Source organism: Euprymna scolopes, chromosome 6 (assembly GCF_053919585.1).
Source record: "Euprymna scolopes isolate OS-2025 chromosome 6, ASM5391958v1, whole genome shotgun sequence".
NCBI lineage: Eukaryota > Metazoa > Mollusca > Cephalopoda > Sepiida > Sepiolidae > Euprymna > Euprymna scolopes.
In genome coordinates, this window is record NC_136487.1 from 112,197,945 (window position 1) to 112,222,112 (window position 24,168).

At 34.8% G+C, this 24,168-nt stretch overlaps 1 protein-coding gene across 16 annotated transcripts in view; it reads right to left on the reverse strand.

Annotated features, from left to right (window-relative positions):
- LOC145277872 (uncharacterized) overlaps positions 1 to 24,168 on the reverse strand; it is a 623,323-nt gene that overhangs the window by 277,348 nt on the left and 321,807 nt on the right. For all 16 annotated transcript variants that reach the window (XM_080129852.1, XM_080129859.1, XM_080129853.1 and 13 more), the window contains one exon: positions 12,522 to 12,604. In XM_080129852.1, coding sequence (XP_079985978.1) covers positions 12,522 to 12,604 — 83 coding nt within the window. The remainder of the gene's footprint in view (positions 1 to 12,521; positions 12,605 to 24,168) is intronic.

Sequence of the window (24,168 nt, forward strand, 5' to 3'; positions counted from 1 at the left end):
GATCAATTAGGCAAGGTTAAAACTGGATGTAAACTTTAAAAGAAAAAAAAATATCCTAAATTCGTTAATTACAAAGGCAAGATGTCAAAGGGTTTACAATTTTGGCAAGAGTTGGAGTTAGTTTTTTTTTTTTCTTAAACTGCTTCTGCAGTTTGGAGTAAGATTCTTTTTTCAGCAAGCACCTCATTTTTCTAATGTGTAAAGTAAGTTGAAAATTTTTGCAAGAATCATGAATCGAGTGTCTTTGTTTTTAAAAGTAACCTCTCCACTTCTGGTTACTTGTCATCTCAAACACACTTGGCCAACTAAATGACCAAAAAGTTATCAGCTGATTTCTTCTCATAATTGTCATTCAAAAAAATCTTCAGGTGGGTTTAAGCCCTTAACAAGAACGCTTTTATTCAACTAGATCTTGTACAGCCCTTTCTGGAAGATAAGTAGGTAAGCTCCATTTTCAATAGCACCCCTTTCTCTTTGTCAGAGCTCCTTTTATTTTAGGACTAAAACAAAATCTGAAATCTTTATTGTTAAATCTTAATCTCCTCTTTCCGGCTATTTCTTTATTGGCTAAGTCACCATTAAAACTGGTTTATCTGTTAGTTATAAAATGACCTTCTTTTAGGTGACTGGCCTATTTCTTGTCAGGTATGTTAGACACAAAGCCTTTCCACCCTTTCTACTTAGTGTCCTATTCTCCCTTAGTTTTGCTATCACTTTCATGAACTCTAGCAACAAACATGTTGATAATAATATCCATCTTCCTTTCTAAGCAATCTGGTTTAATTATCCTTAAGGTGTGGCATAGGTGTCCACCTTGACAGTAGTTGGCTTTGGTTCAGCAGGTGGTTATGATTCACTCTTCATCAATCCTCTTGGACTTGACATTGCCAAGTGACCCTGATGCTGTCAAATTTAATAATAGGTTATTTGTCTCTCCACCCCACCCCTATCCAATAGCCGTGGGCTCATGATTGCTTACCCCATCCTCACCCCTGGCCTGGGTCATGGGTAAACTTGGAATGGTGTTAAAGCTTTTCAAGTTTAAGCAGATATGTCTTCTCTTCCATCACTGTTCCCTCTTTATTCACAAAATGAAAGGGTAGGGTGGTGATAAATGGAGAAACGATTTCAACTATGTCACTACATTGGAGAACAAAAAAAAAAAAAAAAGATAAGTCAGCTGACCTAACTGATTGTCCATTTTAGCTTGCAGTGAAGAGTATTGTTTTTATTTCAAGTATACACACACTGTGTAGAGGCAAATCATGGAAGCAACACAATGTCACATGTCACATCCAAAAATAGATACTGATCAAACACTGGTCAAGCAAGAGTGTGAAGTAAAAAAACATCTAAAAACAAAAAGTTTCGTTGAAAAAAAATCAACTCCAAACTCCTCACCATTGAATTGACTAAAATGAATCTTACTCAGAACTCGGTTTTAAAAACTACTTCCTCTGTATGCAAGTCATCAATTCACTAAAGGTTTATTTCAGATTGAATAGAATATTAATTATTATAAGGTCGTCTACCAATCATAAGGATAACAGTCCAAACTACCAGATATATTTTCATTCATATACTCATTTTGTTTTAAGTGGACCTTTAATGTGAAGAACAAAATAGCAACTCTATAAGTACAGCTACAAGTGCACATGATGTACATTAGGAGAGAAAAACCTAGCTGCTTGCAAGTGATAATTCGGAGACTAATTTTATTGTCAAGGTTTTAGATTAGTTTACCCTATCATTTTGTCAAATTTGGAGAGATGTTCATACATTTTTCTCCAGGTATTAGTAAAAAAAAAATGCAATAGCCTCATCCAAACATGAAGATTGCATAGCAAGCTCAGTCTGTGCCAATAACCACTGTACAACACTTGCATAAAATAAGTACATTAATGCATGTCCTTTTCATTACAAAACATTCATACATGCATATTAAACCTGCACTTTTACAATACCTTCAAAATTTTACACATGAAAACGTTCATAAAATCTTCAATAACACTGAGCAAAATTTTTTTACTTTTTGAATGTTGTCTAGATTTCTACAACTGATTTAGGGTATTTTTGCAATGTTGAATCAGGAAATGGCATCTGTTTCTCTTCATCAGGTCAGGCTTGTGTGCTAAGTTGATTTGAAAAAAAAAAAAAAAATCAGATATTGACAAAAATCCATTACATTTTTGTGGCATTATCAATGATTTTTGTCGACACAATCCTGTTTTTTTTTTTTTTTTTTTTTACATAGGCATCACCACTTATCAAAGCCAAGAGGCCACTCGAGGATATGGGTTAAAGAGTGTCCAGTAGAAATTAGATAATATAGTAATCGTTAATAATTGAAATTCGGTAAATTTGTTAACTTATATAGAACGGTTCATCAAAAACTTGTTTACGTTAGACTTGAAGAAAACCATATTGTAGTCAGCTGAAAAACAATTCCACAGGCGTGCAGTTCTAAGAAAGAAGCTTTGTTCATGGAATCTACGTTTAGTTTTAGGCACAGATAAAGAGTGGGGGAAATTAGTGATAGTGTCTTCTACTAGACGGGGGTTTCTTGTGAAAGTCTGGCAGGGGGGGGGACAATAGATTGGAGCTCAGCCAAGCACTTGCCATGTAAATAACAATAAAGTAGAGACAAATTCACAACATCTCTTCTGTGAGATAGAGGTTGCAGGGAAGAGAAAAGAACATTTCCTACGAGGCTACGAAGTATATTTTGAACTCTATCAAGCAGCTCCTGCCCAGATGTGGCAACAGTACTCCATCCTTGGATGTACCTGGCTCTTATATAGATAGAGAATTGCATCAGCAGTGAGATATCTACTGGATCGATAGAAGGATCACACCATTTTTCCAGTGGCCTTGACAACGGATTTAATGTATGTGTTCCATTTAAGATCAGGAGTAAAGGTTAAGCCCAGAAGCTTGTCAAAACTTGGGGCCTCTCCAAGACAAGAGCCATTCATTTTAATTGATGCTAGATGGCGATCAGAGTGTTGATGATGTAAAGATAAAAGCTTGGTTTTAGATGCATTAAATGTAACCAGCCACCTCTTTCCCCATTGTACCACTTGCTCAAGATCAGAGGAGAGAGAATCAGAGAGAACTTGGTCGTTTATGGTCTTTGATGTGCTATCATAGATAGTGTCATCAGCATAAATGTCTACGAATGATGTAAGGATGTGATTTGGAAGATCATTAATGTAGATCAGGAAGAGAGTTGGGCCAAGGATGGACCCCTGAGGGACTCCAGCATTAATACTGAGAGCTGATTTTTGCCCATCAACCACTACTCTTATGAACCTATCAGAGAGAAATGATTTAATAATTGAGGAAACATTTCCAGCTATACCGTAGCTGGAGATCCTGTGAAGTAAACCTTTATGCTATACTCAAAGGCCTTTGATCTGTCGAGCAATTGCCCGAGAAAGGTAGTCTCCATCGAAATTCACTAATCCTATGAGATATAACTGAGCACATCTGCTGTAGATCTAGCAGAACGGAAACCATATTGCGTGTCACTAAGAAGGTTATTTTTGCTGAGATAGTTGATTACTTCTCTATTTAACACAGATTCCAGCAACTTACTCATGACGCCTGTACTGTGAGGGAAATGAGCGATCACCTGAATTCTTAAATACAGGGCATACTGATGAGATTTTCCAGGGTGACGGGAAGCAATTCTCCTTAAGACAACGTTTAAGCAGTTTTGTAAGGATGGGTGCTAGTTCTGGTTACATATGTTTTAAAAAAAATCTTTTACCAAAAACATTGATTACCTGATAGAAACATGGATTACTGTAAACTGAATTGTGGACACTGATAAAGGTAAGTACATGTAAATTGCATGTTGCTTCACCATTGTTCAAACTTCAGGGCTTGAACTTCTATTTCTTCAAACTCCAGGAATGTGCAGTGGCAGGGAGGTCTCTCGAGAGATTCCAACAGTAGTTAGCCATCATGACTGAATCTCGGTGACCTAGTCATGGTCTCCTCTTTCAAGTCCTGATGGAATCTCTTCCCCTGCTCATCACTCATTGAATACAGGTTCTCAGGAGACCGGTCCATATGTGAAAATAGGTCATCATCTTGTCCTTTATTTTGCAGCCCAGATTACTAAAAGCAGTCAGTATGTTACCAAGTTCTGCATAGTTTCTGGTCTGATGCCAAGAAAGTTCTTCACTATCAGAACAAATGCCTTCCACATTTCCAGTTCCACGTCATTGAGTTTTCGAACTTTGGATCTTTGATGAACTACCAGATCTGAGGACCGTCAAATGTCAGCTTTCAACTTCTCTATGGTCAATCCTGGAAAAGCCTGGTACAAGTAAGTGAAGCAGTCACTATCCTTGTCCAGAGCTTTGGTGATCTCCTTGATTAAGCCAAGATTGATATGCATCGGTGGGAAGAGGATTCTGTTTCTGTCTACCAGAGGGTTGTTGACAGCATTCCTTTTTTTGCAAGGCACCAATTTCTTCCACATAGGCCAGTCCTCCGTGTATGCTAAGCACCAATTTTTGGAAGATTTCAAGGATTTATGACTTCAAACTGATCATTTTTCGACAATCACTCAGAACTATCAGACCTGAAGACTTCTTGTCATTAAAATAATCTTTTCTAATCGAAATATGGCATTTTATTGCTACCAACTTTTAAAATGCTCCAGCTATGCATACATGTAAAATAAAAATAAAAAAACCTGTAGCCATAGCTCAAAAACCTGACCTGATTGAGCAAAACCATTGCGATTTTTGGATTCAGTGCATCAGATTTGTCCTAAATCAAATCACAAATTCTTTGTTAATTAGTGAACACTTGCTTTAATATTTCATGTTTATGATGACAAATTATTGCAAGGACGATTAAAGTAGTGTGTTAGACAGTTCAAGAAAAGACAATGACTGTGCAAGTTTGCTTTAAGACACTTTGTTGACAAAAACTTGTGTACAGATGACTTCAGAACCCGAAGCCCTGAGGCGAAGTTTGAAAATAAAATGTGAAAAAAAACATGAACCGTTCGGCCAGCCAGAATGAGTTACTGAAAGATGTTTGAATTTATTTAAGAACCAAATTGACAGGTGCCCGCACGGAAGTCATAGAGCGTTATGACGACGATGACGTAAGCAATAGCTATTCAGCAAATGAGGTCAATGACCTGGTTTGTTTGTTATAAGCGAAGTAAAAAAAGAAAAAACGAACGTTAAAACTTAAACGGGGGAAGGGGGGGGGATCAAAACATCGAAAAAAAAAAAAACAAAGAAAACTAACATACAGCAAACAGATGATGTTAAATGTAAAAATCGAAAAACAAAAAAGAAAACAGAAAAACGAACGTTAAAACAAACAAAAAAAAAGAAAACACGTGAAAAATGGCTTAAATAAGCCTGTTTCGATATTAAAATTTCAAAAAAATCGGTGGGCACCCGGGTGTTTTTGGGTGTGTGGTTGGGGGTGGATAAGTGAAGTAAAAAAAAAAAATTTTAAAAAAGAGAAAAACGAACGTTAGGTGAAAAATGGCTTGAATAACACTGGTTCAATATTTAAATTTAAAAAAAAAAAAAAGACATCTCACGTGAGATGTCTTTTTTTTTTTACTCACACCACGATTCGAGCCCAAAACGTTTAGATAATGAACCAACGCACTAACCAACTGAGCTAATGCGACGTACATGAAATTTAGTCAGTTCTTCAACTATTTAAAATAAATCAGGTCATGATGTCATCTGACGCATGCGTAGAACCGGTCGTCGTCACGAGGGGACGGTTTTTGTTGACCCCCCCCCTGTCGAAAATTGTCGACTTCGGGGTGAAAAAATTAACGTTTTTGGCCAATTTTTCGATATTTTTCGGGCAAAGGATGGGGCTTCAATATGATACCGAGTTTGTGAATTTTTGTCGTGCCTGTCGAAAGTTTTTAGCGGACATACAAACACACATACAAACATACATTTTTGCTTTTATATATATACTAGCGAGGGGTACCCGGCATTGCTCGGGTGTTTGTAAGTGTGTGTGAAAAAAACCCGAAGAAAAACAGGTGCCCGTGAAAAAAAAAACGAAGCCTTGACAACGCGCAGTTGGAAAATAGTAAAGTGTGAAAAAATAAAAAAAACAGGTGCGCATTTTTGATTGACATGACGGCGATAGGTATTCAGCAATTAGCATTTTGTGCGGGAGTTTTTAATGAGGTCAATAAATCGGTTTGTTTGTTTTTAAAAACCCGCTCCCAGTTTATTAGGGGGAGCATCTCGTCTCAAAATGAAAGCTCCCGTCTGATATGACGAAGTCGACATTGACCAAACGTTACTTAGCTCTCTTGCCCAGTCGAGTTTCGCTTTTTGTTTATTTATACCGAAAACCGAATGTAACGCGTGCCGATGCGGGAAATGTGGAATAATTAATGTTTGAAAGTCAATAAAATTAAATAGACAGGCGAGCTCCGTTGTAAAGTGTGAGATATTACAATTTATAGATGATATAAAAAGTTTTAAGTTGTGAAGCGAGCGAGCGCTTCTCTGAAAGAAGCCTTTCGTGGACATCGAGGAAAAGCGTACATACATACATACATTTTCGCTTTTATATATATAGACTAGCGAGGGGTACCCGGCGTTGCCCGGGTGTTTGGGCGAGAGGGGTTTAAAAAATAGTAAGTATGAGGATCGAACCCAAACCGTTGAGGCAAAGTTGTGAAAAAAAAAAAACGTGTGACGTTAACCATTGCCCCACCGTGACATGCTTACAGAAACACGTTTGAATTTATTTAATTAGTTGGATTTAGCAGGTGCTTGTTTTAATGAGTTAATGAGGTCAGTTTGACTGCGGGATTTCATTTACTCCTGAACGGTTTTTTTTTACCCCCAAGATGTTATAGGAAAAAGACTAACCCACATGTGGCAAGCGACAAATATTGAATATTTATCTTCCCGAAATCGAGCAAATTAAATAGACAGGCGAGCTTCGTTGTTAACTGTGAGATATTACGATTTATATGTGATTTAAAAAGTTGTGAACTGACCGACCGCTTCTCTGAAAGAAGCCTTTTGTAGACACACAGAAAAAGTGAACACACATACATACATTTTCGCTTTTATATTTATAGATAGACTAGCTTACCCGGCGTTGCCTGAGTGTTAAAAAAAAATAAGCAAAAAAAAAAAAAAAAAAATGCTGTGTGTATAGGAGGGGAGGGGGGAAGGTAAACTAAAGAATAAGCGAAGTGAAAAAAAAAAAAACGTGTTTAAAGATGTAAAAGAAAAGAATTAGTTTTGGTCGGGAGGTGGGATTGAGCCTGGAAGCCTGCGGAGGTGAAACAAACGCCAACCACTTAACCGTCTAGGCCAAGAGTAAGAGGAATTGATTAGAGTGTTAAAATAAGGCTTATAAAGCGAGTGAAAGAGGTTTGATTGACAGATAGACACTAAATGAGGTCATCGCGGGAGTGTTACGAGATGATGTAGCAGTATTTTATTTAATGCTGGAAAGCTTTTTGTGTTTGTTTACTTTGTTCCCCAAGATGATGGTCCCCCAAGATGATGGTGGTGGTGGTGGTGGGGGGGACCGGCTCCCCAAATGAAAGGGGATTAGCAATTGTTTGATATAAGGTGTGTAGCCCCAAATTGATCAAAGCTGATTGCTTGTGGACGTTCCCGGTGCGATGCCAAGAACAGCTTGTTAGCTTTTGAATTAGTTTCGCTTTTTATACGAAAAAGCCGAATCAACACGTGAGAAGCCAAAATAGCAATAATTCTGTAAAAGTCGCTGTAAGCAAATCTAGACGCTACACGTGTTCCTAAATCCTAGATATTATTATCTAGGGGGTATATAAACAGTTCTAAGCGATCGTAACCCCCCCTCTGGGAGCGTCGGTGAAAAAAGCCTTTGCGAGACATACACGAAATGGTCACACACATTTTGCTTTTTATATATATAGATTATTATTCTTTTAAGCTGATTAAAGCAGTTCACTGCCTCTTCTGGGCTGTCAGATGAGACAACTTTTTACTTCCTAGTCTGCATGCCTGAATTGCCTCTAACTGCTATTTTTTTCTACTAATTCCTTTCACACTCCCAGACCAACATACAACAAAGCTGATCAATATGAATTCCAAGTCAGAGTATATTGAAGACGACTCATTATAAACTTTAGACACATTAGCACAAAATGATAACAGACAAAAATAGAATACAAAAAAAATAACAAAATTTAAAGCACTGTACTTGTACCAAAATGTCTGCACTTTTCACCTTATTGTCTTCATATATAGCATATTTTTGGTTAATTTAGCTAACACTTGTCATGGTGTGCTCAGATCGTAGTTAATGTTTTGCTACGCCGGCCATTTTTTTCATTTAGGAACAATCTTATATACACCACCTGGCAGCAAATAACCGTTTTGTGAAGTCTAACTGAGGTGAAGTAAATCTAATTTCAACTTTTTCTCCATGAAAATAGATAGCAGAGACTTTGATTCCGAGCTGAATCGAACATAAACAGAATCAATTTACATGTGGAATTCTTTCGGTTGTGTTCGATTCAGTGAAGAATTAATACTATTCATTTGTTTTCTCTCCAAGCCCGGCGCCTGTTACCTTCTTATAAATACAGCATGCTGACGGCCAGCCAGGTCATCGCAGCGTGGGAGCAAGGAGCCTCCCAAGATGACGACGTTGATGCTACCAGTCACGTCGACCGAATCCACCAGTTGTCCCAGTAGCAGCTCAAACAACCCATATCAGGGCTAAACAACCAGCCCTTATCAGGGCTAATAAGATTTTCTACTAATGCGATTCACTACTGCTTGCCTCCTGAGACCCACCAGCAGCGAACTTCACTTCCAGACTCCTGTAGCCTTCCAGCCCCGCCTGCAGCTTTCTGGCAATCTCGCCTGCACCTTGCTCCTCCAGCCTGCAACCTCACCTGCACCTCGCTCCTCTGGCCTGCAACCTTGCATGCACCTTACTCCTCCGGTTTGCACCATCGCCCGCACCTCGCTTCTCCGGCCTGTGACCTCGCATGCACCTTGCTCCTCTGATCTGCGACCTCACATGCACCTTGCTCCTTCGGTCTGCAACCTTGCCTGCACCTGGCTCCCTACCGACCCATACACTCTCAATGTCATCCATTCCTTAACACTGACCCCACGTTCTCAGTGTCCACCGACCGTTCCGAATCACTCTGACAGCCAGCCAATCGTCCAGACCCAGCGAGCAACCTTAAACTACTAGAGTACCTGTTTCAGACCTCAGCCTCCTGTGATGTACAACCTTCCAGACAACCAGCATCCAGATCATACAATTTTTTGCTTCCTTTGCAAATAAAAGGTGAACCCTCATCTTTAACTAAACAACCTGTGTGTGTCATTCTTCTTTGCCTTTTTGCTGTTTACCTTCTGTCTGTGTCTACCTTGTTAGTTGTTAGGTCGATTGTCCCCGGACAGCCGGCCCCACAACACACTAACAGCTTGAATGGTTAATTCTCATTCTTTATGTCTCTGGTAATATTTTTTATCTGAGAATCAACAGAAAACCCAATCATTATTATTACTAACAAGGAGGACCCGTTAACTGGTGTTACCCGATGGAAGCACCCCCCCTCCTATAAAACATTAAAATACGGTTATTGTTGTTGGCCAACCTCCTCCTGTTAAGAATGGCTATCGGAATAGATATCCCTGAACTCCTCATGTTAAGAACAGCTATCCGAATAGACCCCCCCCCCCCGTTAAGAACAGCTATCGGAATAGACACCCCATTTGTGAGGGGGTTGGTTGCCAAAATATTTGCTCCAAATTTAACCTTGATAATCATTGTCAAGATACTCACCTGCAAATACTATAAACAAAAAAAAAAGGGGGGGGGGTAAAATTAGATTTGTTCCTCACGCATGCATAAAAATCTGGTGGTCACCGATTTAAAGTGCATAATACAGTTCTTTATATCTTAAAAACTACTTGTATCTGTCAAATATAAATAAGATTTTATTAATCAGCTCAGTTGAAAACCTATAAAAGTTGGCATTTTAAAGAAAAGTGTGGAGGTGAAGCTAAGGTAAAAATTTACCTATAAAAAAAACCTAAACAAAGTATGTGCAGTGCTGGAAAAGAAGTAAACAAAATACTCCACAGGAAGTATAATTTATCAAAATTACACATAACAGTTATCGAAGTATACACCCCATTTTGTGAAAGGATGGGAGTTGTCAAAATATTTGCCCCAAATGTAACCTTGATAATCATTGTCAGGATACCCATAATACTATAAACAAAACAAAAAAAAAAAATGCGGAGGGGGGGGACAGTGTAAAAGAAGACAAAAAAGAAATAGTATCGTGTAAGGTTCGCTAAGCTGCTCCGAAATCGAAAAATAAACAATGGTACCCCATATTTTTTTCAGGGTTTGTTTTTGTTTAAGGTGGGGGAGGGGGTAGTTGTGTGTTGCTAATGTGTGCATAGTCACGTGTTAGGTTATCAGTATTTAATTTTCTATATGAGCGGTTATGTGTGTAATAGGTTTATTTTTTAAAACAATTACCTCTTGTAGAGAGTGTTACCATATTTGTAAAGTTCTGGAGCTTTTGTTTATGTATTAAGAGGTAGATTCTGGAATAATTGAATTGTCAGCTCTCAGCCAATGAGAATGGGTGGAATTTGAGAAGGAGAATTTATTTTTGAATTAGGAAATGAAACTATTATGTTATGTATATGAGTTTATGATCCAGTTATGGAGGGTGCAAGCACAATATCTGTAGAATGTGTATATTTTTTCTCGGTCTTGAGTGGGGGTGGTGAGAGGACTTATTTAAAGAGAAAAATAGAAACTACTTCCTCTAAAAGTGCTACAATTGTGATGGTGTCACTCCTAGAATGAAATGAAGGATTTTATTATAACAACTAAATGTGTCTAAAATATCATTCTAAAGTTACATAAGATAGTGGTTAATAGTCTAGACATAATTTATATATGGCATCTGTTGTTGCAAACCTAGGGTACTTTGGTCCAAAAGGGAATTTCTGCAATCAAAATATTATATATGGAGATTATTATACTAAAGCTCTCCCAAAGACTTTTCATATATACTTTAATCACAAAATACATGTTAAAATATACCTAGCTTCTGGAATTAAGTTTTGTTTATAAAGAATTCTATTTTAATTCTTCTAATTAACCATAATTTATGATTACCTGAACAAGTTACCTATCTCTCAGTTATGTATTTTTTTTTTACTCTATCACTTTGTCAATTTAACCACTCTCTAAGTTCTTAAGTATATAAAAAACAATGACCTTTTTCTGCATTAATTCTGGCTTTAAGGAGTAATATTTATATAATAGATTACTCATGAACTAGCCAATCAAAACGCAAACAATGGATTTGTCCATTTAAGCATAATGGAACTCATCCTTCTTATAAACCAGCTTTCTAAGTGTTTGTCTCAGTTTGATTTGAGTTTAACTGGTCAGACAGCTGAACACTGATTATTAAATTTAATAAATATAAGAGTAAACAAACTTATTATTTTTATGTATTCAAAAAGATTCTCTGCAAAGATATGTCACAGCTCATGAATTTTTAATTAAATGAAATCCAAGTAGAATAAATTATAGATGTGATCCAACGAGTCATGGCTATGTTTAGTCACTACTAATAGTAGAATTCTAAAAATTGTTATTTAAATTTTTTAATGATTTTCAAGGAAATACAATATATTAAAAATTAAATACCAAAACCGCACACAATTATGTTACAAAACAAGAAAAAAAAAAAAGACATTGATTTTGTATGACTTAAATTTTACTTCTCAAATTTTCTTTCTTTTTTTTTTTTTTTTTCTTATTTAAGTGTTATACATGTTTCTTCAGTTATCACGTCAATCTTTCGATCTCCTCTCTGACTGGATTTTGGTCCTATCTGTGTTCACTACACTTTCTATTGTTTTTCCATTTCCCACCTAATTGTTCTATTTTTTCCTATTCGACTTAAAGACTTGACTTGTATAAGTGTGATTGTGTGCACACATAAATCTGAAAAAAAAGTATGAAATTAGGTACAAGTAAACAGTTTGCAAACTGTCGGATGGCATATAATGTATAAGTGCATTTTAACAATTTATTTTATTTTTTATTTTTTTACGCCACAGAAAAATTCCTATATCAAGTATCAAAGTTAAAATGCTAGTCTTCTTACAACCCTAATTAATAATAATTTTTCATTATTAGAGTTGCTATAAGAGTCTATACTTATAGATATAGATTCTTGTTTTGGGTTGAAGATAATAAGCAATGATAAATATCAAAGAATAAATAAAGCACAATATGTTCATGCTAAAAATAAAATGGTAAATTTCACTCCATATTAAAAGTGGTTGTCTTCAATTTAGATTGGGAAATTTAAAAAACTTTTGCAAAATTTCTATCATTGCAGTTCTATGCCACCTTCATTAAGTTTTTAAACAATCATGCAAGACTAAGAATCTATCCACCCCCCAAAAAAAGAAAAAAATGTAAAGACTAACCTTGTGTGCTGAATCTTCATATTGTTACCGTTTTTCTTGGATTCCAGGCTGTCACTGCTATCAAATATTGGTACAATCCCATGCTGAAAAAGAAATAAACAAAAATTAATATATATAAACATTATCAGAAAGAACATTAATGAAATTGACACTATTTTTAAAAAAAGTCAGCATTACTGCAGTTTCATATTGAGAATGACAATTCTCAGACACTGTTAAAAAGATGGTCAGTATTTATAGAAACTCATAAATTTTCCCAAAGAAAAATGAAGGAAGACGAAATAAATTAATTCGGTAAAAGATAAGATAGAAGTAATTTGTTTGTACACCAAACCACCATCAGTTCATTTAATAGTTTTTTGTTTTTTTGCCTTAAACAGTTTTATGAGTGAGAATTTGGAACTTTTCTGCCAGGCACAGATTACATCCTTGTTAACCTTTGAATGCATCGGTCCTTTTTTAAAATCTAATATTTGACCATTGAGTATGGTTTTGTATCTTTCATCTTCAAGCAATGCATAGATAAAATAGTAGTACCCAAATATTGCTTATAAAGCTCATTTTATAGGTATATCAGAGATGTGGAGTCAAAAAACACAACTTTATTTTTTAACTCCTGTAATTTTGATTGTTTTTTTTAACTCCTGTAATTTTGATTGTTTTTTTTAACTCCTGTAATTTTGATTGTTTTTTTTAACTCCTGTAATTTTGATTGTTTTTTTTAACTCCTGTAATTTTGATTGTTTTTTTTAACTCCTGTAATTTTGATTGTTTTTTTTAACTCCTGTAATTTTGATTGTTTTTTTTAACTCCTGTAATTTTGATTGTTTTTTTTAACTCCTGTAATTTTGATTGTTTTTTTTAACTCCTGTAATTTTGATTGTTTTTTTTAACTCCTGTAATTTTGATTGTTTTTTTTAACTCCTGCAATTTTGATTGTTTTTTTTAACTCCTGTAATTTTGATTGTTTTTTTTAACTCCTGTAATTTTGATTGTTTTTTTTAACTCCTGTAATTTTGATTGTTTTTTTTAACTCCTGTAATTTTGATTGTTTTTTTTAACTCCTGTAATTTTGATTTGTTTTTTTAACTCCTGTAATTTTGATTTGTTTTTTTAACTCCTGCAATTTCGATTTTTCATATAGTACTTAAGTGATTATGACCTACATATTTCATAAAGCTTATGCATACACTTGAGTAAGCTTCTATCAATATGACTGACTTATATCAAAGAATAAATAAACTACATTCATATAAAGTGGAAATTCAACTAGTTTTATTTTTCAGATTAATTTCAGTGACTTCTGGACACTTTTGATTAATATAGCCCTAACTAGGTACATCTAGTTTCTATCAAAGAATAAATAAGCTCGGGTCATATAAAGTGTAAACTCAACTGGTATTGGATTAAGTACAATTTTACCACTGTCCACTCCACAGCTCTATATACCACCTACTTATCTAAATATTTTCCATGGATCCAACAAATTTTGAATCTCTGTCTTTGTTGCCTTTGTATTAGTACAACTAGTCCAAGTTGGTAAGCAAATATTTTTTTTTGTGGATTTGATATCAGATTCATGATCTTAACACTATTTGCCTATGTGTTCATTTTATTGGTACGACTATACCTGACTAATAGTTTTTGTTGTACAAACTACAAATTGAAGTGACTTGAGTGTTTTCCAAGTAATACTAAATTCAAGATTATAGCCACCACATTAGTAGTAATATTGAGACAAAAAAAAAGGGATTGAACTAAGTAACTTTTGTAGTTGAATCTGCAGTCACGGTTGTTAGTTACTGTTTTTTGTTACTGCCTTTTCATATACTTTTGGAGTTTTCTTGAATACCGAGTGTTACATATGCAATAAAAGGTGTGGTAAGGCAATTTATAACGTAGGGGTATGAACGGAAACTTAATGATAAAAGCAAATATCGTTTACTTTTGTAACACGTTGCCAAAGGGGGGGGGTATACGGGAATGTACGGGGAAAGCAAAAACCCAAGTATTTTTCTCTTTATCGCATATGTGACACAGCAAAAAAATAAAACAAGTGCATCCTCCTTGATTCTTCATGACTATTTTCTGTAGCACAAACTGATGCTGATTTTTTTTTATTTTACATAGGCATCACCACTTATCAAGGCCAAGAGGCCACTCGAGGACAAGGGTTAAAGAGTGTACAGTAGAAATTAGACAATATAGTAATCGTTAATAATGGAAATTCGGTAAATTTGTTAACTTATATGGAATGGTTCATCAAAAACTTGTTTACGTTAGACTTGAAGACAACTATATTGTAGTCAGCTGGAAAGCAGGAAAACGAAAGATAATTCCACAGGTGTGCAGTTCTAAGAAAGAAGCTTTATTCATGGAATCTACGTTTAGGTTTAAGCACAGATAAAGAGTGGGGGAAATTAGTGATGGTGTTTTCTGCTAGACGGGTGTTTATTGTGAAAGTTTGGCAAGGGGGGGCCATAGATTGGAGCTCAGCCAAGCACTTGCCATGAAAATAACGATAAAGCAGAGACAAATTTGCAACATCTCTTCTATGAGAAAGAGGTTGCATGGAAGAGAAAAGGACATCCCCTACGAAGCTACAAAGTCCATTTTGAACTCTATCAAGGCAGAATAAGTCATTTCTAGCAGCTCCTGCCCAGATGTGGCAACAGTACTCCATCCTTGGATGTACCTGGCTCTTATATAGATAGAGAATTGCATCAGCAGTGAGATATCTACTGGATTGATAGAAGGATCGCACCATTTTTCCAGTGGCCTTGGCAACGGATTTAATGTATGTGTTCCATTTAAGATCAGGAGTAAAGGTTAAGCCCAGAAGCTTGTTAAAACATGAGGCCTCCTCAAGATGAGAGCCATTCATTTCAATTGATGCCAGATGGGGATCAGAGTGTTGATGATGTAAAGATAAAAGCTTGGTTTTAGATGCATTAAAAGTAACAAGTCACCTCTTTCCCCATTGTACCACTTGCTCAAGATCAGAAGAGAGAGAATTGGATAGAATTTGGTCATTTATGGTCTTAGATGTGCTACCATAGATAGTAGTGTCATCAGCATAAATATCTACAAATTATGTAAGGATGTGAGTTGAAAGATCATTGATGTAGATCAGGAAGAGAGTTGGGCCCAAGATGGACCCCTGAGGGACTCCAGCATTAATATTGAGAGCTTCTGATTTCTGCTCATCAACCACTACTCTTATTAACCTATCAGAGAGAAATGATTTAATCATTGAGAAGACATTTCCAACTATACCATAGATGGAGATCCTGTGAAGTAAACCTTTATGGCATACTCTATCAAAGGCTTTTGATATGTCAAGAGCAATTGCCCGAGAAAGGTAGTCTCCATCGAGAGATTCGCTAATCCTATGAGATATAACTGTAAGCACATCTGCTGCAGATCTAGCAGAATGGAAACCATATTGTGTCACTAAGGTTATTTTTGCTGAGATGGTTGATTACTTCTCTATTTAACAGATTCCAGCAACTTACTCATGACACACAGGAGACTTATTGGCCTGTACTGAGAGGGAGATGAGCGATCACCTGAATTCTTAAATACGAGACATACTGATGAGATTTTCCAGGGTGACGGGAAGCAATTCTCCTTAAGACAACATTTAAACAGTTTTGTAAGAATGGGTGCTAGTTCTGGTTGAAGTCTTGAGTACTATAATTGGTATACCATCAGGGCCAGTTGCTTTACTGGAATCAAGGTTTTTGATTAGCTTGGCAACATCATGTACAGATATTTGTATATCATATAGCATGTTTTCTGATACAGGAGGAAATATTAGAGTTTGCCGGCCTTGGTCACAAAAGTTAGAATTAGCTGCAAAGTTCTTGGCAAAGAGTTTGGCTTTGTCTTATGCTGACAAGATGACCTCAGGTTCATTTATGAGAGTTGGGATAGAACACACGCTTCTGTTCAGGATTCTGTTTGCTATCTGCCAAAACTGGTGGGAACCAAGCCGCTGCTTAGCTACTTTGGACTTGACAGACTGAGCATACAACTCTCTTGCGTTCTTTATTACTTTTTTACAGTGGTTTCTGGCAGTCCTGAAAGCGGCTTTAGGTTCAGTACATCTATTACGTTGGAAGCAATGTAAAAAGTGATTTCTGTGCGCAATGGCAGCAGCACATTCTGGAGAGAACCACGGCTGGCTGTTAGGTTTTTGCTGGATTTTTTTCGAGGGTATGAAACGGTCAATACCTACAATTAACCATTCTGTCAGGTCTGATACTATAGAGGACACATCCTTTTTAAACATGGAACGCAGAGGTAGATCTGATATAAATGTACGGAAGCTATCCCAGTCAGCGATAGAGTATCGACATAATGTACGATGGAGAGTTACATCTAAGGACTTATTACATTTCATATTTATCTTAACTGATACAACATAGTGGTCGGAAGATCCAAGTGGAGACAGAACGGAAGCTGAACACAATTCAAGGCAAGTTGTGAGAAAAAGGTCTAGGAGACTTGCATACTGGCCATCAGTATCGGGCACACGGGTGGGTTCGTGAACAATCTGAGTTAGGTCATAAGCAATGGAAAAATCATGACAGAACTTCCCCTCGTCATCGATCTTGTTTGAGTGAGTTAACCATTCCACATTGTGAACATTGAAGTCTCCACAGATATGAATATTAGCTGAAGGATAAGCATATATTCATATATATATGAAGGATAGGCATATATTCGATGCCCATGGCGATCTTGGGGGTCAGATTTGGAAGTTAAATTAGAGTAACCTTTAATTACGAACTCCTCTAGGGAAATGGTCTGTCCAATGGCAGTTTCACTTGGACATAATATGTCTAGCTTAGTCTCCTGTAATTGGGTTTCAACCTCTGGAAGGTTAGAACGTAGACCCCTGATGTTCAAGAAGGAGACATGGTAGTGGGGATCTACGTTATAAGTTGGAGATCCGGGTTTAATCGTATTTTTTATTGAAACTTTTCATGATGGAGTTTTGGGATTTGTGGACTAGGTCAACAGACTTGCTTAAAGCAAGGCAGAGAGGGAAAGTAAGAAAGAAATAGAAATGAAGAAATATTTTTTTTGTAGCGCATGAAAAGGTAAAGCCATAACAATTACCCACTAATATGGCATCAAGAGGCCCCACCAGAAGCTACTGCATGGTTCAGAATCCATTCACCAAATAGCAATACAGCAGCCACAGTACTTTGCACCTGCTGATAGGACAGCCTCCTTAGTCGTTAATCTAAGGTTCGGGTCCCTGACTATCAGGGGGATAACGTCAGCCCAGATAAAACGTTTACCTCCAGTACCCTTACTAGTGACATGGTTACAAGGATAGACATTGAAACAGAAACTCTCCATTTTTATAAGGGAAAGGATTATACAATTTATCTTATCTATTTTGGCAATTTTGGTTCCCAAAATTTCTTGTAATGCTATTTCTATATTCAAGCTGAGTTTATGCAGTGTGATTATATTTCAGTTTATCTGTGATTGGTCAACATTATCACGTTATGTGAATTGATTTCTGCACTCAAAGAATTTTCATATTTTAACTGTTTTCAGTGCTTGTGCTGTGTATGGTGTCTATCCTCCCTTGATTCAGATTTCTTCTAGTGCTTTTTTTTTTTTTAAATAGATTTTTAGAACTCTTCCTAGTACTACTATCATTGGTATCAGAGTGATCTTTCACGTTCCAGGTTAACTTCAATTCTCAGGCAAGCTTCATGCGTTTCCTTTATTTTTCTACTTCCTTGGTCTTCACTCTGTGGTCTGCTCGGGTGGCAACATCTACAATTATGTTGTTGTTGTAGACCATTATTATGATCAGTCGTCTTGCTGAGATGAGTTTGTCCATTTGAATTTCCATACCACAGATTATTTTATGCCTTTCATTTTCCAATACAGGCTCTAATTTATGTTTGCAACATTTGTTTTACTTTCCTGAGTTTTATCTACTTGATTTTTATGCACTTTGTTCTAATGGGATCGTTTGTCAGTAGCGATTCTGTTTCTCTGTTCAAGTGTCCTTTTCATAAACATGTCCATGTATTTTTGTCTATCATTTCTTCAGTCAGTCTTATAAATTGTCCCTGTTGTTGCTTCTCTTCAAATTCTGCTTTTTTATTTTGTCTTTTTGTTTCCAGTTTCACTCCTTTTTGTATTGCTCATTTTGACAATGCCTTTTGCAGCAGCCTTTCCGTATTTTGGCTTACATATTTTTCTAGTTCTTTTATCACACCACTTATACTTACCAACCTTCTTTTTAACGTTTTTACATAGAATTGGTCAGTATCATTCTTTCAGTGCAGTACATTGTGTATGGTCACTAGTTTACTAGTTCTTTAGTCCAACTTATGGAGGGTCCAGAATATCTTACTAGGGATTCCTTTTATTAGGTTTATACTATGTAATTTAATTTCAAAGAGTATTTTGTTCTCAGATATTCTTTAATAATCTCTTTTAATCTGTTGATTTAATTGTGTCTGCTTCCAGAACTCTCAAATATTTAAAGGTATCATATTAAGTACCCTCATCACCTCTCAATTGAACAAGTTCGATGCTATTTGCTGTTTGATTGTGATTATATCTCATCATCATCATCATCATAATGAGTTTAATTCTAATTAAGTGCTTTACACTTGCAGCACATTATGCTTAGTTGAGCAAATATCTAAATTAACTCAATTCTTTAAGCACCAACAAGACATGTCAAACAGTATAAAATCAAACCATTCAACAAATTCTTCAACCAGTACTGACGTTTTGGTGAAGTGGGAGTAAATAAATGAAGTAAATACACAAGAACGCTATTCTCAAGCCGTGTCTAGTCAATCTGCCTGTTTAGTGATGAAAATGCTATTTCAAACGGAAACATGATGGAACGGCAGACTGAGCATTTTATGGAAATTTTTGGATTGAATGCTAAATATTAGGAAGTTTTATTAAGCAAACTTAGAAAGCACTAATCCTATTAAAATAAAAATGGTTAAAAGCACTCCTACAGTAATTATTTTAACAAAGGATTTATTTGAAGTATTTATTCAAATAGAAAATATAGAAAATATTGTAAGCAATAAAAAAAAATTATAAAGAATTGGGTCAACTGACACCACGAACAATAAGCAATGTTAAGTATTTGTTTCATTGATTATAGATTTTTTTTTTTTTTTTTTTTTTTTTTTAGAATTCTTCAGTGATAGTGGCAGATTAATTGGTTAGGTTATCAAAGATATTGAACAAGGAGTTGGAAAAGATACGAATCCTTTTAAATCTGCCAGTTTATAAGTTTCTTATGACAAGTCATCTACAAAAGAAAAATATTTGTTTAATGTTGGGAACTATTTTACTAATAAATGTTGATATGCTGTTAAACAAAATAACTCAATTCTTTATTATAATCAACAAAATACATCACAATTTGTAATCTTTATTAAGAATATTTATGTTAAATATTCAATAAAAGATGTCATTATCTCTGAAAAATATCCTTATCCTACTTTCAAATAAAACATATTTAATAACTTATGTTAAAAAAAATTCATATTATAAAATTGAAGAAATTCCTTTTAAGTATAAATAGAATGGAACTTGATATTTATACAGCAAAAGCATAAAAATATAAAAATAATTTTATCTAATTTGCATACATGATTTTTTTTCATTTGTGCAATGATGACAGAAATAATGTTGAAACAATCATGTCAAAATAATGTGTGATGACAAACAAGAACCATTCAGTTTTAGCATTATACGAGACACTCAAGTCTAGAGAGATCTTTTCCCTTAACTGCCTTAGTTGATGGATGGCATCATTTCGTGACAACATCTGCTGTGCCCAGTTATCCTCCATCTGTCTTAATGGATAATGTCAGAAAATGATGTCATCATAAACAGCAAGATCCACAACAGTAGTAGTAGTAGTAGTAGTATATTTAATAAATATTTAAATATTATGTACATACATATAGGCTTAATCCTTGTGGAATCATCAGTGTATAGATAATCATTCAAGCTAGTGTTACATGATAAGGGCTGTCCCCTTTTCATGTAAGTATAAAAATGGAGAATTTAGTTTAAAATGAAAATGAAATAGCATAGACAAATTCAAACCTCGTAATCTAGTTTAGAAATAGATTACGTGTGAGAATTTAAAAATGTAAAACAAACATTTGTTTAGAATATAGATAAATATTTCAAGGAAAGAATGTTAACTATCAAGTTTGTTATGAAATTTTAAATTGAAAGAATGCAGCTTATAAGATAATGTTTTTAACATATTGGATAAATAGGTTACTGAGAAATAGGAAAAGTTTTGGACACGTATGTCCAGAACATGTCATGACGTCACGGAAAATAGAAAGTTCTAGGAATAGAGAAAAAAGTTTAGAGTTAGTCAGTCAGTGAGAAAACTCGGGGAGTCAGACGTCTAGAAGCGAGACGTCACTTCAAGAAAAAAATGTGAGACTTTGAATTCTTGGTGATGGAACACGGCCGTGTGAAGAATAAACCATCAAGTGTTTTTTGTAAAGCTCGTCTTGTTTTATGATTCTTACGAAAAGGTAAAGTCCAATTGTATTATATATTTGTGTTATATGTCTTTACATACACGTCTCAACATCATCATGTCCGAACTGTCTGAACACTATCCCTTCACTCCAAGAGCTTCTTCCATTCAACACAATTAAAGAATGAACATTTAATATATAAGAATCTCTTACAACAAACATCTATCTCTCTCTAGAACTCTGACAACATCCCTCACTGTAATAAGACTCTTTCTAAGAAATTCTCTCTAAGACTCTCTTTACAATGAAACCCCTATATATAACACTAGTAGCATAATTTGAACCCTGGAACAAGAGTCACATTTAACTCCAATTCCAATGAGGCTATTGCAAATGGCTACAAACGAAATTAGCAATGAGCCCTATATGTGTCAAAGAGGCAGACAGCTATATGACATATCTTGACACACAAAGTTTTCAATGCAGTGATCTCTTCAAAACGTTACATTGTCAATATAAGTCATAAAATAATATTACCATAATTTGGATTCAGTACATTCTTCATTTGACCAAAGTTATCACAAAGAACCAAATTCGATTATGAAATATTTAAAGGTTTATAAATATTAGAATGAAAGAAGAACAAAATATTCAAATTGTTAAAGTTTCCTTAATTTACTATGCTTTAGTCAATGATATTTTCCTTAGTGATAAGTGGTGGGAGCCAAATTTCTGAATAAATAGAAATAAAAAAAAAAATACTAAAAAATACTAAAACTAATACTCCAAAGTTTATGTTTCCATAATTTTGAGACTTTTTTTTTTTTTTTTTTTTTATAATTCTTCATATATTTGAATTTTTTTTAAATGAAGGGTTGAGTTATTTCCGTTTGTTAGATAATATGACCTTGCGTGTACCACTCAAGTTATTTGTTTTATTTTACAAGCCATTTTACTGTAAATAATAAGCGACCATGCATTCGGAAATTACCACAATGTGGTGGTAATGAAATAGAATTAGCAAATGGACGGGCAAAGACAATGTTATTAACATTCTATTGAAATCGTTCAAACTAAAACATATCAAACAAGTCATTACAGTTGAGCATACAACTGCAAAGAAATGTGGTATCAGTGTTTCTACCAAATAATGTATCCTTAAACAAAAGGGAACAAAAACTCATTCAAGTTCTGAATAGAGGGATGGGGAGACCCCACTTTACACATTACAATTTTCAAGAAAGTTGAGTCCAGATAATTAAACAGTATATAAATAGATCATGAATCGAATAAAAGTCTACTGAAAGAGAAATGCGAATTGAATGCATGTGAAAAGATGTTTTTGTGGTGACACAATGTGTGAAGAACAAGGTGACACAGGCAAAGTGAAAGTGCAGATGATCATTAGATCGCATTGGAAACTGGTTAAATCAAACAGGAAATTTAATAAAAAGGGGTGCATGGTGGGTAAATTGGAGAGGGGGGACGGAAAATGCAAAGAGGGTGGCAAAAAGAACAGATAGCAAGAACAAGGAGAAAGAGAGGGGATAAAAATAGAGTAAGAGCAGTATATAGATAGAAAAATTGCAATAAAAAAGGAGAAAGAATAGCAATAGAGAGAGAGGAGGAAGGGGATATGAAAGAGTGCTGACAATGTCGCTTGCATGAAAGTGATGCAGTGAAATAAGTTAGCTAAAATTGTTACAAGAAATGTTTCAAAATGTAATGATTTTGTTAAGCAAAATGAAATACAAATGCAAATTTTAAAAACTACAACTAAAATGGTTTCTCTATAAAACCGAGTGAAAAATTGAAAGCTAATTTAGAGAAAGACCCGTTTTCAAATAAATAAAATTTAGATATTAAAAAAAAAAGATATTAGTAGATTTATATCGAGTCAAACACTTTTCTAACAGGTTTGAACTAAATATCTAATAAACTTGTTGACATAACTAACGCTATACATTTATGTTAGTTTAGTTAGTTTAGTTAGAAATAGTTTGTTTTCTTTTTCAAATGTGCTCCTTGACATAATGCATGGCTTTTGTCTTTAAACTTAAATTCAAGCAGAAATTATATGTTGATTGTTAAAGTTCATTTCTTAAAAACCGAAAGTTTGTAGGCGTTCCTCTCGCATCAAAAAACATTTATTCATTACTAGCTGTACCAATCAAGCGTGGCTCAGGATTTTTTTTCTTTTTTCAAATGCAGAACCCACAATATTGTCAATTGTTTGTTTCTGAATCCTACACTTGATCATTAATAGATGAAAATCATATTTGGTAAGCTAAAAACTTGCGATAAAAAGTAACGCTTTACAAGTTAAAAAATTTACAAATGGAATAAGTGTTATTTGAAACAAATACATTTTTTGTATAAAAAAAAAACAACAAAAAAACATGGCCTAAAAGTGGGGAAATTGGATAGTTAGAATTGAATACTGATTTATCAGATTAATTATCTATGATAACCTTTAAAAAAATATGGTATATAAAATTAAGAAACATGTGTACAAAATCAGCAAGCAGACAGAACTGATTACATGACGAATGCAGGGAGGGAGAACTGGTCACATTGTAGAGTTCAAATACTAATTAGGCAGTCGTTCTCTCTCTAATATTGAACTTTGTACATCACTTCATTTCACTACGTGACTTATCTTAAAGAGGATTTTTTAAAGTTTGTTTTAGTACTTTCTGCTATCACCTTTTTTATTTCGATATGTAATCGATTAATAGTAAATAAAAATGTGGAAGCTACATACAGAAGCATTAATACATAAACACGAGAAGTGGTTCCAATTTTATTAGCATAAAAATACTTTAATTAAAATATTGAACTGGTACAATAAGTATCTTCCTATTTAGTTTCTATTTGGAGATGAGTGGGGTAACTATTTTATTTATTTATTTATTTCAAAAGGAGACATTTTGGCCAATATACAAAAATAAAACCTTAAATAAATTTAAAAAAAGATTATTCAGCTTATTTTACAGAAACTCTAAAAGTGTCCATTCAAGCTTTATTTTTAAAGCATATTTAATTAGAAATACAGAAAATTCATTCAATGCCTTCTGATTTTGCTCAAGATGGGGGGGGGGTCGATAATTTAACATTTTTTATTAAAA